We start from the raw sequence: 16,010 nt of genomic DNA, 5'->3' as shown, positions 1-16,010 counted from the left end.
AGGGGGACAACAAAAACGCACTAGGAACAAACTCACAAGACCCAAATAACAAAAACAATTAAACACATAGACAGGAGGGAACGGGAGGAAAGGTGAGTTATAAAAACATGCACACATGAAACTATAAGGAGAAGGGAGGAACAGAAAACGAAGTGAGGAGTACAACTAATGAAGCAGCTGAGAGAAAGTCACGAGAGAGAGTTTACCGTAGGAACCCGAAGTAACCATCTGGCAACACGAACTGGCACCAGAGAGTAGATATATCACATAAAAAAATAACAAAATTAAAGCACAGGGGAACCGAAACGTGACACTTTCAGTCCATTGAAACACCTATGCAAAACATTCTGCGCTGAAGGCTGCCTTGCTCCTCAGTGTAGGACGCAAAAGTCCAGTTTAACAATGTCAATAAACAACGCCATGGGAGTGAGGATGGGTTGCTGACACAGACGGGCTGAAAGACGGAGGACACCCTGGAGAGGGGCCGTGGTCGACCATTCCAACAGACTCAGATTAATGTGGACCAAACTGTACTGGTCCTGCTGTGGCAGTAGCGCTCCAGAACCTGCTCGCACATCACACATGCCAAAGCAGAGAGGCAAATCCTTGAAGAGATCGGTGGATGCAGATGGTGATTCAGTGCATCGGCAAAATCCAAAGTGCCTCGTTCCTCTATCAACATTTCATGAAACTTTAAAACGTTATTTTGTGGACAGAAAGACAAATGATGAAGACATTATCTCTTCAGCAGAGGAAATTTGATCCCTACTTTCATGAAAATCCTACTGTTTGAATTATAATATTCTATTTGTAGAAACCTAGTGACAGCTCACACTGTTCATTGTCCATTTCTCTGGCACCCAGGCCAAATGTGTTGCTCAACGAAGTGTAAAGTGAGTCAAAAGTTTTAGAGGTTTTAGAGCCTGCTGACCGTCACATGAAACCTTGACTGGCTAGCTCAGTAATAAGATACTTGTATCATCACTGAAATGGAACAATCGAAATCAGGTTTCGTTTTTCTGCCTGGGTTGCGACAATGTCACACCCATGCTTTCGTTTAATTCTTTTCCAGCACTGACTGAATAAAGGTGTATTCACAACCGTGACATACGGGGTGCAGCACTGACAGCTCAAGGGAGGCAGTGGACAAGATGAGATGAGGCGTTTTTGGGGGGGGGTGGGGAGGCTCTCTGGTGGCTGTCTTACTTCGCCTGGCTGTCAGTGGAGAGATAAGCGATGGAAACAGAGGTGCTACTGGAAAAAGGAAAGCTCGGGCACGTGTGCGCAGGAGGGGGGCGGGGGGTGCCCCGCGCCTTCAATGAGCGTCCAGGGAGACGCAGTCCACAGCGGCAGGATCAGATCGAGCGAAACAAACATAAAAATACCGTGCTCCAGAGTGAGGGAGAGACCACTTTGAAACCACAGGGAGTGGACATCAGCACAATCTGAACGCCCCGCTTGCATGCAGGCGATATTTTTCCCCTGACTGCAGCAGGTTGGTGGGATGGCGTAGGAATCTGTCACTTGTAGATTCAGTGGAAGACAATGCTAAAAGGTGCCTTGGGAGCCATCCTGACTTAGAGGCTTTGCTGTCAAGCCCAGGTGAGGCCCTCTGGAGCGCGGGATGGAAGGAAGAGTGGCAGAAATGAGACGTTACGAATGCCTGTTGCGACCTTAAGGTCCCTTTCTTTTCAGGCCGAACAGCCTCAGCACCTGAGGGGACACTGGGATGTCAGAGTTGATCCTGTTAAAAAAGGCTTTCAGGAAAAAGGATGTTCTCTATGTTTTTTTTTCTTCTGCGCCCGTGGCCATCATGTCCGCTGGGTGAGAGGTTGCACTCATCAAATGTGAAAGGAAGTTTTTCTTGTCCAGATGTAGTCCAGACCAGCTTCTGTCTGAGCTAGCATGCAGATATATGGCGGCCATAAATGGAGGCCGTCGTCATTGGCCACATTTTCATGCAGAGAACATCTCGAGTCCAGTTGCAGTGGTTTGTCTTGAGCAATGTGACGTCTCGAGATCTTCCACTGTCAACAGAGCCATGGTTAGATGTTCTGCGATACTTGACACAACGGTACTGAATGAATTGCTTCTCGCGAGAGCTGCACTTTGCATTCGTGTGACCACGAAACTCATTGTCAAGGTCTGGTGATGCCTACACCATTTCCTTCCACCAGGGGGTGGTGCAGGGTTTTGATCCACCCCGTCTGGTGCGGCTTGTTTCAGCTGACAGCCACACAACTAATGTGCGCTCGACTGGTTAAAGCAAAAACCTGCACCACCCTGGCCCTCTGAGGACCGAGTTGAAGACCCCTGTCTTAAACCAACAAATCACGTCCTCTTACCTTCTGCTGAGAAGAAACCATCAGAGAAAGCGCTTTCCTGATTGGCTGTTTGGTCTCCAATGGCAACGTGAGACGTAGCCGACACACCGTCATCGCAACTCTCAACACAGCTGGTATCAGGTTTGACAAGGACTTGAGGACCAATGGAGCGTCACGTTCGTCTTCACTGAGGAGCTCAGGCTCCAGTGTCGACTCACGTAGCAGCGGATCACCGGATTAATCCGGCTCGACTTGTCACACTCAGAGAAAGAAGGATTTCGTCGTGCTTTTGTCGGACTCAGATGTATTGCAGAAGTGTGATCTTGGCCGGACTGAGGAGACAACTGGGTTTTATGTAGTGATGAGCTGATGAGGCTTCATGAAACAGTGTCCTCATCTTCAAAGCCCACTGGAAGGCACTACCTGCTCAAAAGTCTTTGGATTTTACAGCCACTTCAATGAAACCTCACATCATTTTTAAGGAAACAGCGCCACCTACTGAGCACTGGAAATGAGGACACTGTTTCATGAAGCCTCATCAGCCCATCACTAGTTTTATGGGCTGTTGTGTGACTGAGGTTGGTGAGGAACGTATGTTTTAAACCACAGCAACGATTGTAAGTAAAAAATAAAAACTCCCCAGCAGTAATGCTAGTCTCACTCGGAGCCCATTGTGCAACATTTACCACACATACACAGTCATTTGAAAGTGTGAGACATGGGAAGCGTGAGCACATGACAAACCTCATCCGCATGTCTCCCACTCCAATTGGGTTTGTTTAGATGCCCTTTATGAGCCCCACAGCGCGGAAATTCAACGTGTCACAGCAGCCAATGCCAACAAAGACACACAACAAACAACAAAGACGGCCACAAACCATGAGCAAAAAAAGCTCACAAGCTATCAAACAACACAAGCCAAATGAATTAATACCCATAATATATGACGAAATAAATACAATTTAAGTAAAGACGAGTAAATGGATAATGTAAATGATATCAATAATACATTGTATAAATAGATAATAAATAAACAAATGATCAACAGTCAACAACCTGTCAGCACTGGGCAGAAAGGAACGTCCAAATCGCTCCTTCATGCAGCGAGGGTTGGCAGACCTGCCGAATATCGGAGAGACTTGTCATTTTGAGTGTTTCCTTCCGCCTGAGTGACACTTTTTGGAGCCCTCCCACTTTAGTTCCGCTCAAACCAGTCTGTCCGCAGGCTGTTTTTTTTCCAAAGCACAGAGGTTCTGAGAGAGCGGCACCGGTTCGAGAGCCATGTCCATGAGAAAGTGCACTGTTCCTAACAGAATCACAGTTTTCTGAGGCAGAACTGGGAAGTTAAGCTGAGTGATGACCCTGAAGTACTTTCTGAAATGGGGTTGTTCTTCATACTCAAGTGTCTTTAGCTCCCAAACTCCGTACTGCTATTAGTGAATCTGAGGCCCGATCCAGCAGGAGTGAGCAGCGCCGTCCTAATGCAGCAGTATATTCTTCATCCCTCAATAACATCCTCCCTCTGCGGCCCACAGAGCCGAGTTACAGTCAATCTTATTCCTCCATCGCTCCCTGGGGAGGAGAATGTGCTGGCAAAAAAACAACAGGGGGAAAGAGGGAACACATTCAAAACAAATAAAAACATGCAGACAAATGGGATGGAAGGGCAATTTCCGTGTTTGCATGGGTGAGGGAGATTTGCGCGTCGAAATCGCGTGGCCTCGGGAAGTTTGGAAGGAACTTGGTTGACAGGAACAAGTTCTGAGATTTGTGCACATCCTGCATTTTGAAAAGGGGAGACTGACTTGATGTCAGTGAGTAAGACACCTTGTCTTTATTCAGCGCTGCCTGCTGGCATGACACTTTACAGGATTCTTTGGCTTCTCCTACCAACTTTCTGGAGGATTATTTCACTTAAATTACAGTCGTAGATTCACCTCCGGCTGAGGAGCATGATCCATCTTTATGCTTATGTGATTGCTCATCCTGACATTGTGAATGGCTGACCTTTGTGATGGGGAGTGAAGTTGTGAAACGAAGATCAGAAACGTGTGGAAAGAGCAAACGCTCGCCAAAAGGTTGAATCGAAAACAAAGTGAAAAACCAGAGTTCAGGGTGGCGGTGCTGTGGCAGACGGGTCCACTGCTCGAAGCTCCAGCTCTGGTCCTGTTTCTTGAAGAGGAAATATGACCACAACTTCCTGTTTTGCTCCCGACTGCAGTTCTGTTGCTTCTGTGGCCATGAATTTCAAACTGTGATGCAGCACAGTTATCCTTTTGGTCGTCTAACTCTGGAATGTGCTCGTGTAAGTATATTTCCCCATTGTGAACCGTCAAACTTTCCCCCCAAACGTATCATCCATTTTTATTTGAAGAAGCAGCATGAAGCAGCCAGAGCATTCACCAGCAGACAGTGATGATGAACAATCGTGCCTCATCGGAAGAAGCCAAATGAGTCTTTTGGGAGCCTCCAATCTCTCAATCCTGAGATTCCTGATGGAGGATTTAGCAAAACACCACCACATCATGGTGTGGAGTCACATCCGTAATTTCCGGACTATAAGCCACTACTTTTTTCTCGCGGTCTAAGCCCTGCGGCTTATACGGCAGCACGGCTGATATATGGATTTTTGAGGGCAGGCAATAAAATCGATAAAATCAGAGCCTTTTTATTGACCCTTAAAGCGCTCAAAATGCACTGTTTTCACGCGTGTGTCCACAGCTCCTTGAACAGAGTGGATCTCCTGGAGGTCTGGAATCGAGAAGCAGCAGCTGCGACCGGCAGTGGTGTCGGAACTTTGGGCACGCGGGTGAAAACAGTGCATTTTGAGGGTTTCAATGTGAATAAAAGATGTGAGACGCTGTCTCCAGACAAAATACGTTCGACTCAAAAGTCGGACATGAACACAAGCGAGTCAGGTTTTGGCTGCTGACTTGATCCTGGCTGCAGCGCTGCGCCTCATCTATTGTGAGAGCAGTGTGGATAAATCAAGACGCTCCATATTACGCAGCTTGTTTCCACTATTTCCTCACACTCAATGCTGGAACCTGTTTTCAAAACTAGTTTTGAAAAGCGTTTTTAAGCCAGTGCACCACGGACTTGTCCACAGCGCAGACACCACCTGCAGCTTATAGACCGTTGCATCTTATGTATGAACAAGATCTATTTTCCTTCTTAAATTTAGTGGGTGCAGCTAATACCCCGGTGCGCTCTATAGCCTGGAAATGACGCTATATATCAACTACGAATGAACACATATGGAATTATGTAGTAAACCAAGATGCTCATGAAGGAGCCTGAGGGTTTGCAGCAAAATGTGGCTAGTCGGAGACATCTAAAATATGAAACATATATTGAGTTATGAACATTTGTTTTTCTATGATACATACCTCCACATATCCTGCTTCATATACTTGATGTCTTCTTCCTGGAGAGTCTTCAGAGGGCAGTAAAAATCAAGAAAAGACACTGAATCAGAAGCTGTATCCAAACTTCTTGGCCTGGATTATCATTATATTATAATGATAAAGAATTGGAGGAGCTTCACTGGCTGTTTGACTGTGGATCTCAACACTATTTGAGCACTTTCCTGGTTTCAGATGCTTGGAGTGAGGTTGGTTTGGTTTGTTGACTAACAGCATCAGCCAGATGAGCAAACCAACCTTTCCACCTTCTCTCGGGTCAGTAGAGCAGAAAGGCCACTGACTGGAGGCTTTGCCAGGTCACGGTTGGTTGCCAGCAGGGTGGACGTGGTCCAGGGTGCTGCAGCTGTGCCGTTCTCATCTAAACACGTCCCTTTCTTTCTGTCTTGCAGATGCAAAGAAGCAAAAGAAAGAAGGCAAGAAGCGAGACCGCAGCCAAATGGACTGATGTTCATCCCAGGGAAGAGGAAGGCAAAGAAGTGTGGCCGCCCAAATTCTACACACTTCCTCTTTCACCTGTAGGCTGTAGAGGGAGCGTCAGCCGAAATGTTCTAGTGCTCCTCTCGTCTCTCTCTCTCGCTCCTGAGGAGACGCCATTGTATGTTTCCCTTTTAGAAAGCCAACTACTCAGCAGTAGCACGTTTGTTTCCCTGCCTCCTTATCTAATGATGTTATATTTTAGCTTGTCATTGTGGTAAAATCCAGTCAGATAGGACTTGTTTTCGCTGTTGTATAGCCAGACGCTAATTTGTAAAGATCCCTGCGCCCTGTTGCAACTTAATGAAACCGTTTGTTCAAAGTGACGTTCCAGTTTCAGGGTCAAAACTCTAGGATTCTTGCAGTGGTTAGAGCGAGTTACAGCCCTTTGACTTTATGAAACTTTGGTCGGTAACGCTCGACTCCCCCCCTCCCCCCCCGTGTGTGGGAACATGGCTTCTTTACCTGCTGCTTTCTTTGAACTGTACCTCAGCTGAACCTTCCGTACCGACCTGTGATTTAGAGAGGTGGAGGAAAATGCAGCGTAGCTCTCAGATGATGTTAACTTTCCTGCTTCCTTTCCGTGATTAAATAAAGCGATAATAAACGTTGAATAAAAGTTTAACCGAAGGCATGTGTGTGTCAGTGACTGCGTGTGGAGAAGGTAAAACTGTGACCTTGTATATGGACGGATTCGTGTTCATGGAGGGCCTCGTGTCGACAGACAAGCAGGCGTCCAGAGGGCGCAGCCTGATCTGAAAACATACAAGTCTGTATTCACCGGAATGAATAACTGACAAGATGACTAACATGTGACTAGGCTCAGAAAGGAGGTGGAAATGGATGGATATAAGGGAGGAGCTGAACATTGCCATCCATCCATCCGTCATTCTCCATGCAAAGAGGTGTGTTTCTCTGTTTTATTTCTCCTTATGTCTCCTACTCTCTGTCCAGAAATGAAAAACCTGAATATCACTATGATCATGGAGTTTCATCACACCATGATGAGGCAGGTCATGTCCCTAAATGGCAGTGATGTGCTGGTGAAGCTTCATGAAACAGTGTCCTCATCTTCAAATCCGACTAGACGGCACTATCTGCTCAAACATCTTTGGATTCAAGGAGACCTCACGTCATTTTTAAAGCAACAGCGGCATCTACTGAGCTCTGGAAATGAGGACACTGTTTCATGAAGCCTCACCTGCCCAACACTACGAAATGGGGACCTGAAATATTTAAAAAAATGATGTTCCAGAGTTCTGAGAGGCAGGAGGTGACGGTCATTTGTGCGGGACCCGGGTGAACACACTCTCCGACTCTTGTTTATTTATATATAGATATATTTATTGGTATTTCATTCTGAAAGAAAATGGCACAATGTCACCAGTGAATGCAGCTCTTCGATCACCAAGAGTGGTCCATGACAGCAAGACTCGTCATTCAGAACAAATAGTCAACCAAGAATGCTTTAGAAAGGAAATCCATACCATTGTTACTGTACAGGAAATACAATAGTGGGGGGGTGTAATTCACAGAACCTCTGGGGGGGAGTGACATTAAGATATAACTATCACATGTATGTACATTTGAATGAACCAAATTCCAATTACATATGTTTATCAGAAAGATATATACACTTCAAATGAAAGACATTTGTTTGTTTTTCTTGCAAGAAGAAGCCACAAGCCACAGGAAGTGAACAGCAGATCAACATCGACGCACGTCAGCAAATGAAGGAGAAACAAGTATCTACATTTGGAGAGGGTTTTTTTTCTCTTTTTTTTAGTAAAAAAAAAAATATTGATAATAATAAATCCTCGTAACCTCTCGATCTGGGGCCAACGAGGCAGGAGCGGTGCGGTGGCCCGAACAGGTCGAAGGTCGCAACAGGATCCGAACGCTGAGCTCCACATTACTGTTTGTTCCATATTTAAAATGAACACACGTTCAGGGCCAAGCAAAGAGAATGGAAAAGAAAACATGTCAAGAAAACAACGTGACTTGAATGAGCTTCCTCAGCCGGGAAACGCAGATGGAACACAGTCTGTTTGGTGCAGAGCAAAACCACACACACCCGACAACAGCACTGACTCCAACTCTGCTCACGGATCATTGGTCTGTGGTTCCTTTTTGTGTGTCGACCCAATTAAACACAAAGTCAAAAACAAAACAGTAATGTGGACCCCTTGCTTTCGTCTTCTTCAGAGCAACATCCTCTGCAACCGTCCATTGCAACTCTGTTTCGAGTCGGCTGGTTTACAAAGTCATGCCCACTGAACATTACACACCTCTGTAGTCACGCTCTTCCGCTATACAGTTATATCTACGAGAAGAACCAAACCAGTCGAAGGTCTGCCTGTACACTGATAACATACTCATTTACAATACTTCATTTGTACAACAAGTCGGTCAGATAGAAAATGTACTGATGTTTCCATTGGACGGAGGGAGACTTTGGCAGTGTGTTGCCGTTTCGTACGGCGCTCGGTTTTTGTTGCCGCGCTCGATGCTGCTCCTCCATCTCACGGAATGGAGGAAATGTATTCACCTGAACACAGACACAAAGGGTTTGCAGCGGGAAGCACAATTCCCATGATGCAAATGTGGCACACTTATTTGATGGAAAAACACATCCCACTGTGCCTGGAGGAGACCGCGGCAGTTCAGCGTTTCACCGCGTTGAGGGATCATTTACTTCAAAGGCGGCGATACTCGACTTTGTCCAGTCGCCAGACTTGCTCTGCCGTGATAATATGGCAGCGGCAGTGGGAATCCAGTGACAATAATAGGAGCTCAGAGCTGAAGAGAACCGGGACAATCCGAACCTCGGCACACTCACAACGGCAGGCTTTGTGCGTCCTGTACACGACACGGCATTTACTTTGTCAATCTCGTCTAGGAATTACTGTAGTCACAGCACCAAGTTAAAGACCTGTGGACGACGTGACACGAGGCCACCTACTCGCTTTCATAACTACTGAACCTCTGCCACGGAGGTTGTGTGGTCAGCATTCATGTCACTGAGAGTCAAGCTGATGAAGTCTCAGGAAACATATATACAATTATATATAAAAAAAGGTGGTGGTACTGTCTGAGTCAGACCTGGGCAAAGCGCGGCCCGGGGGCCAAATGCGGCCCTTTGACTGTATTTATGTGGCCCTCCTGGAGTCAGAGAAAAACGGATCACGTCGGAATCCTTTTGACATTTGTGCGTTGTTTTTGGTTTATTATGATGCCACTGAAACATAACTTCCTTGTTTTATTCACTTACTTTTTATTTGTCTTTTTCGTGAAATATTTTACGAGTATTTCTTGTCCCTTTAAATACATAATTTGTTTATTATGATGCAACTGAAACATAACTTCCTTGTTTTATTCACTTACTTTTTATTTGTCTTTTTCGTTAAATATTTTACGAGTATTTCTTGTCCCTTAAAATACATCACAATTGACAGTAGAGTTGAGAGTAGATTTTGAGAAATATGAGAGATATTGGGAATACTGAAACTGACTATGGTTTAGATTAAATAAAACACAACACACCAACATTTTCTGTGCAATTTTATAGTGTCAAAATGGAGTCTTTATGGTCCTGATCTGAAGAGTTGTTTGCGTGACTCTTCTCAGAGCAGCATCTCACTCTTGTTGCAGTTATTCTCATCCTTATAAATTCACTCTGAAAAGAGTCACCTTAACACCAGGTACGGTCCATATAAACTCGGACAAGTCTCCTACTGACACTTGTACTTACTGTGTACTGAGTAGGGGCATAATATGGGCCGGAACCTCCATGTATCACTATGTAGTGTTTTCTTATAACGCAGTTTGTCTCCTGTCATGTTTGTCTCACGCTTGGACGTTGAATCTGACGCATCTGTTATGGTGCTTTGATGGCTTCCAGCCATGCCCTCGCGCCAAAAAATCATGTCGCAGATCTACGTAAAAAAAGAGAGCGTCAGAATGTCAACGCCAACAAGGTCCATCTTCCACCTGATGACTTGAAAGTCACGTCGTGTACAGTCAGCAACAGCCTCACATACAATACATACAGAGAGAGAGAGAGAGAGAGAAAGTGGGGGAAAAACAAACTTGGTTTTCAATCATAAGGCACTTGGAGTAGGTCGGTACAATCTGGCGGGTTATGTTTTCCTTCAATCCAGTCTGTCATTTTGCACCTCAAGGCTGGAGAGCTGAGAGTGGCAACTTCAAATTGGACTCTAGAAACAGTCTCACCGCAGATGAGATTAGCCCTTGGACAAAAGCCGCGCAACGGTGAGCCCAGCTAGCTCTAGCGGCACAGGTGAACAAAGAGGTTGAGGGTGACCGTGTGGAGGCGAGTCATGACTGGATGGAAGTGGAGGATGAATTCCGAGCGAGGGACGCCTGACAACGATATTTATAAAGACCCGTCTCACTCTTCCCCTGCGCCATGGGATGATAAAGTGCCATCGCCTTCTGTCCGACACCTAGGCAGCGCTTCAAATTGAGACCTCAGGACCAGCGCTGGAACTCCAGACCACTCGGCCGACTGCTGGTATCACTCATGTGACAAGTTAGCCAAGACTAATGACCTGTTCTGGACGGCTCTCCAGCCTCTTCCACCACGGGTGACAGATGCAAGACGGACGTGGCTCCACTTATCATTGTGACAGATAGTTGGACGGTAAAATTGGCTGCTCGCTGCGGAACATCCACGCGTGCGCATTTATTTGCTCAGTTTCCAGCCCGTCCTCTTAAACCTCAGAATGCACTTCATTTCATTTCTGCCTGAACGTAAACACTTGTTTTGGAATAATAAAATCTTGATTCACAATTTTGATACAATCTTTAAAAACTCAGATTATTGTTTTATTTATTGTACTTTTTCTCTTTAACTTATTTCACGACCAAAGACTGTTTTTTTTTTAAATTAAAAAATAAATATACTAACCCAAAGAGTAATAAACTTGAATTTAGGTGTGTAAACATGTGGACTCATACAGTACATTAACAACTGCCGAACATTTTAAACCCCTTTGAAAGCAACTTAAACAAGCTGTTTATTTACTCATTGATATCTTCAAGTTCCACAGTTCCACTGACACCTATTTTAACCTTTTTTTTGATGAGATCCTTGATCGAAGAAGTGACTCCGTTGCTCTTTCTGCAACTAAGCGTTCAGTGCCACGAGGAGCGTTTGGTTTATTCACCACATTTAAACATGATGCATGGATCCACATCCAAATGACTATTATTCTTCGGAATATCTTCAACAAGCTTTTATGCGTCAGAACAATATCGGAACTTGTTGTACAGGGAGCGCGTTTCACTAAGCGGCAGTGAACTAGATCGTCGCTCAGTCTGCGTAAACAGCCGCCACTTCACCAAAATGTGGTGGGGAGCTCAGTCAGTGTTGGAGTGTTGGAGCTGTCGCTCCATGAAGGAAAGCGGCAGAGATATATATGGAAGCCTCCGAAGGCAATTGCAGCGGCGCATGGAAGCGGAGTAACTTTTAAAAAATGTTTAATCGTAAGCCAACAAAAATGCGAATTAATAGAAGAAAAAAAAAACGCTTTATCGCCCAGGCCGACTCACAATGTCAAACATTGGCCTACGCGTGAATAAAAAGGCCACTTCTAGAAAATCCTCTTCCTTCTTCAGGTTGTGGTATTTCAAGAATTTAACTCACTTAACTCAAACATTTAACTTAGGGTCATGCAACATCTGTTCTTTCCTTCCACGATGTCGCAACCCCTGATGGGAAATGCCAGATAAAGAAGTCTTTTTCTGACCCACCAGACATGTGAAAATGCCGTGATATTCACATTTTGTCGCATGAAAGATCAGTGAAACCGTGTCCAAAAGTAGCTCAGTTTACTGGTCTCTGGTGACCCTCATTACGGGAGCAGCTGAATCAAGAGTGAGAGTGAGAGTGAGACGGGTTGATCTCTCTTCGTCCGCTGTCAAAAGAAGCCTCCTACCGGCGCTTTCGCGACTGCAGTGGCAGTTTAAGAGAGAGAGACGTGGTGGCAGGGACGTCCACACCAGCCATATCTCCGGTCCTGTTTTGAGTCGCACATCAAATGTCACATAATGCTGCAGTATGAACACCGATCGAGAGCATGAAGATGAGATTCAAACTGAGTTTCATGGTCCTGTCAGCATAGCGTTTCAACTCAACCTTACCTTTCTGTATATATATATATATATATATATATATGCATCTCAAGTGGGTTCCACCCCAGGATCCAGCGTTAAGTGGCCAATAAGACGTGAGGGAAGATGAGCGTGCGATGAATCATCTTTAATCTAAGATGTAGGTGTTCCACAAACTTGCTTGGGATGATGAGCCCCGAGGGGACTTTTCCATGACATGACTTGTCCCAGTTTCCTGTCGGAGGACGCGATAATGAGGCGAAGGTATTCGCTCTGTCGGCAGTACCAGGAGGACTCTGATGGGAATGGAGCGATGAACGAGTAGCCCTTTTCAAATCACAAGTTCCTGACCTGTGATCGGTAGTAGCCTCCAAACCTGGAGCACGCGAGCACACAGTCGTATCCACACAGCACTAAATATAGAGAGGAAGAGAGGAGAAAGGAGGAACAGCTCTGAGCTCCGACCACGACCAGGATTTTTGGAGATTGTGGTGACAGGAACACCGTTGGTATACCCGCCTCTTTCTGCAAGGAACGGGCGAGTACTGCGAAACAACACAGTCCTGAGTGTCAAAAAAAGCCGCCGGGCCTTTTTCCATTAAACCTGCATGACAGTCCTCATTTAAAAGTGGAGATATGGGGCGCAAACTGGAATCTATTGTTGCCATGTCACATCCAGGCTGCTCATAGTGATGGAGGAGACAGTCACTCGCGAGGTGGAACCGAGCTTGGCGGAGGGTCGGGGTGTGTAGTTGCTTTGCAAATTAATTTTGGATGTGAATTATTACTAATGATGTGACAATACAAGCTGCATGTCCATGACGCGGCGCGGAGGAGCATCTGTGTGTTTCACGATTTCTTAGCAGCATTTCATGGCACAATAGTTCTTGTTAAATCTCAAAAAAGGGGCTCATTTCTGTGTTTTGTTTTCAGCACTGAAAGTGAACTGAAGAGTGAAAACATTAATGCAACGACGGGGAAAGAGTCAGGGAACTACAGCAGCATTTAGCATGACATGCCGCTGTCTTCCACGTACCAACGGATGGGATCAGAAACAATACAGGGGTCTCCCAGGTCGAGGTGGGCTGTTGAGGCTTCATGAAACAGTGTCCTCATTTTCAGAGCTCAGTAGGTGGCGCTGTTGCTTTAAAAATGATGTGAGGTTTCATTGAAGTGGTTGTTAAAATCGGAAGATTTTTGAGCACCTAGTCAGCTTTGAAAAGGAGGACACTGTTTCATGAAGCCTCATGAGCCCGTCACGACTCTTAGGCATCAATGCGGGGTTCCAAACCGATGAGTATTCACATATTAATGTGCGCTTCCCGAGTTCCGATGCCTGGTCACGATGACGGACGCGCTCATGCATCCACACAACCTGGTGGAATATGGTGTGCTCACATACATCTGAATTGCTATTTACAGTATCTACATGTGTGTTTGCTGAACTTTAAACTGGTTAAGGTTTTTAAATTCAGTCAGCCCTATTTTCCCATTGTGAAATTGTCTCACCATCCAGCTGAAGATCCTTTCTTTTTCATGCTTCCCTTCAGACCCTCAAGTGCTTCAGACCCTCCTCTTCTTTATCTACATCGCCTCTATCTCAATGGAATTTGTTGAACTTGTGTAAAGTGCTACAACCAGTAACTGAGAAAGGATGGTAAAAGGATAAATTCTCATCCACTCACTCACCGGGCAGAAGACTGCTCTCGCTGAGACGCACACTCACAAGGCACGCACACTAACTCTGTTGTTTAAAAACGCTTTTTGGCCCAAAGGAGACTCCATTTATCTGCCGGACCTTATATTTTTGTACTGGCAGAGGAGGAGGTGTTTGAATGTCTTCTTGAAGGTGACGTTGCACAAGGCGTAACAAGCGGGGTTGATTGTGCTGTTGATGTAACACAACCAGTAGCCAATAGTCCACACGGTGCTGGGGATGCAGCTGGAGCAGAAGGTGTTGATGAGCACCATCACGTTGTAGGGAGTCCAGGTGGCCACGAAGGCTACCAGTATGGCCATTATAGTGCGGGTCACTTTTTTCTCCCTCGACGGCGCCGCTTTCTTCTTCTTGTTGGGCGGTTGCTTTGTCATCTTCACAATCTTCCGGGCCACGTGGTCTTGTCGCTCCGAGGCGGGCACGATTTCCACGGTGGCGTTCGACGGGGTGTAGCAGTCTCCCTTGGGGGAATTGGTCTTGATCTTGATGCAGGTCAGTTTGGAGACCCCCGCCTTCGGGCGCAGCCGGGGGGCGGTCTGGCCGGGCTCTGCGCTGGAGTTGGCGCCACAGGGGCCGGCCTCCTCCTCCTTCTGGTTGGACGGGCCCGCGCTGCCAGACGTGGAGTCATTGGAGCTCTCTTTCTCTTCGGCTTGTGCGCAGTTCTCTCTCGTCACCTCTTCGCCTTCGGTCTCTGGCTCGGCAGTGGCGGTAGAAGGCCCCTTCCCGTTCTGCAGTTTGCCGTCGTGCTGGTTGGCTCCATCGTCAGCATTCTGGCTCTGGGAGCAAGCCGTGTCTTCGGCGTGGACGTTGTTGTTGTTTGGTTTGGCTGCGTTGTTCCTCCTCTGCGCAGGAGAAAGAGGCTCAGGGTTGCTTCCAGAAGGTTTGCGGTTGTCTTTCTTCACTCGACTTTTGCTGGCCCGGGAGATCTGCCAGTAGAGCTGAATCATGATAATAACCGGCAGGTAAAAGGCGGCGATGGCGGTGCCAAAGGTTACAGCGGCGTTGGAGAAGAACTGAATGTAGCATTCCTTCTCCGGCACTGTCCGCCCGCCCACGATGAACTGCCAGAAGAGAATGGCGGGCGCCCACAGGATGAATGAGAGCACCCAGGCGGCGGCGATCATCATCCCCGCCATCTTGGTGGTCCTTTTGACCGGGTAGCTCAGGGGCTTGGTGACGCAGAAGTATCTGTCAAAGCTTATGATGAGAAGGTTCATGACCGACGCGTTGCTGACGACGTAGTCCAAGGCCAGCCACAAGTCGCACACCACCGGCCCCAGGGGCCAGTAGCCAATCACAATGTAGACAGTGTACAAGTTCATGGAGCAGAGTCCGATGATCAGGTCAGCGCATGCCAGGCTGAATAAAAAGTAGTTGTTGACAGTCTGAAGGTTCCGGTTGACTTTGATGGAAAGCATGACCAGAATATTCCCGATGACCGTGACCAGACTGAGGGAGCCGGCCACCAGCACGATGAACACCACCTCCACGGTCTTGTAGGGACTCTCGCTTTCTTCCAAGACTTGCGTCTCGTTGCCTTCGGAGGCGTTGAAGTAGGTGAAATTGAATACATCCATGGCATTTGGTCTTCTTGTTGCCGCCTTCTTCTCAGATGGAACCTACCAGCAAACACAAGAGACGAAGAATATTGAAGCTGAACTCTGAAAGTAATTGAGTTTTGCTCTCAGTGTGTTTGCGCCTGTGGATCCCAATAAGAGGAAACACACTTCTTGAGAGACTCACTCCATTATAAGCATCTCAGCTGTATTGAACAGGCCGGCCTGAAGGTTTAATGGGAGAGTTTGTTAGCTCACCTCCTCCACCAAGTCTCCACCAGCTCCTAAATCATGCAGCTGTATTGGAGCACAGACGAATACAAAGTGTTACAGCAGCTCAACAACTCTGCTCTCCCACAGTGACATTGCAGCTCCTGCT

General features: G+C 46.5%; 2 protein-coding genes across 4 annotated transcripts in view; one reads left to right on the top strand and one right to left on the bottom strand.

Moving 5' to 3' along the window:
• ptn (pleiotrophin) overlaps positions 1-6,848 on the top strand; it is a 57,201-nt gene extending 50,353 nt beyond the window's left edge. For both annotated transcript variants that reach the window (XM_053861948.1, XM_053861949.1), the window contains exon 5: positions 6,139-6,848. In XM_053861948.1, the coding sequence (XP_053717923.1) occupies positions 6,139-6,194 (56 nt within the window). In that variant the 3' untranslated portion in view covers positions 6,195-6,848. The remainder of the gene's footprint in view (positions 1-6,138) is intronic.
• A 708-nt stretch (positions 6,849-7,556) lies between these two features.
• The window catches only part of chrm2a (cholinergic receptor, muscarinic 2a), a 103,325-nt gene continuing 94,871 nt past the window's right edge, over positions 7,557-16,010 (bottom strand). For both annotated transcript variants that reach the window (XM_053861946.1, XM_053861947.1), the window contains exon 3: positions 7,557-15,694. In XM_053861946.1, coding sequence (XP_053717921.1) covers positions 14,144-15,652 — 1,509 coding nt within the window. In that variant the 5' untranslated portion in view covers positions 15,653-15,694 and the 3' untranslated portion in view covers positions 7,557-14,143. The remainder of the gene's footprint in view (positions 15,695-16,010) is intronic.

The sequence above is a fragment of the Synchiropus splendidus genome, chromosome 4 (assembly GCF_027744825.2).
Source record: "Synchiropus splendidus isolate RoL2022-P1 chromosome 4, RoL_Sspl_1.0, whole genome shotgun sequence".
Taxonomy (NCBI): Eukaryota; Metazoa; Chordata; class Actinopteri; order Syngnathiformes; family Callionymidae; genus Synchiropus; species Synchiropus splendidus.
Note: the sequence above shows the minus strand (reverse complement) of the source record. Positions and strands in the feature narration are given on the sequence as shown.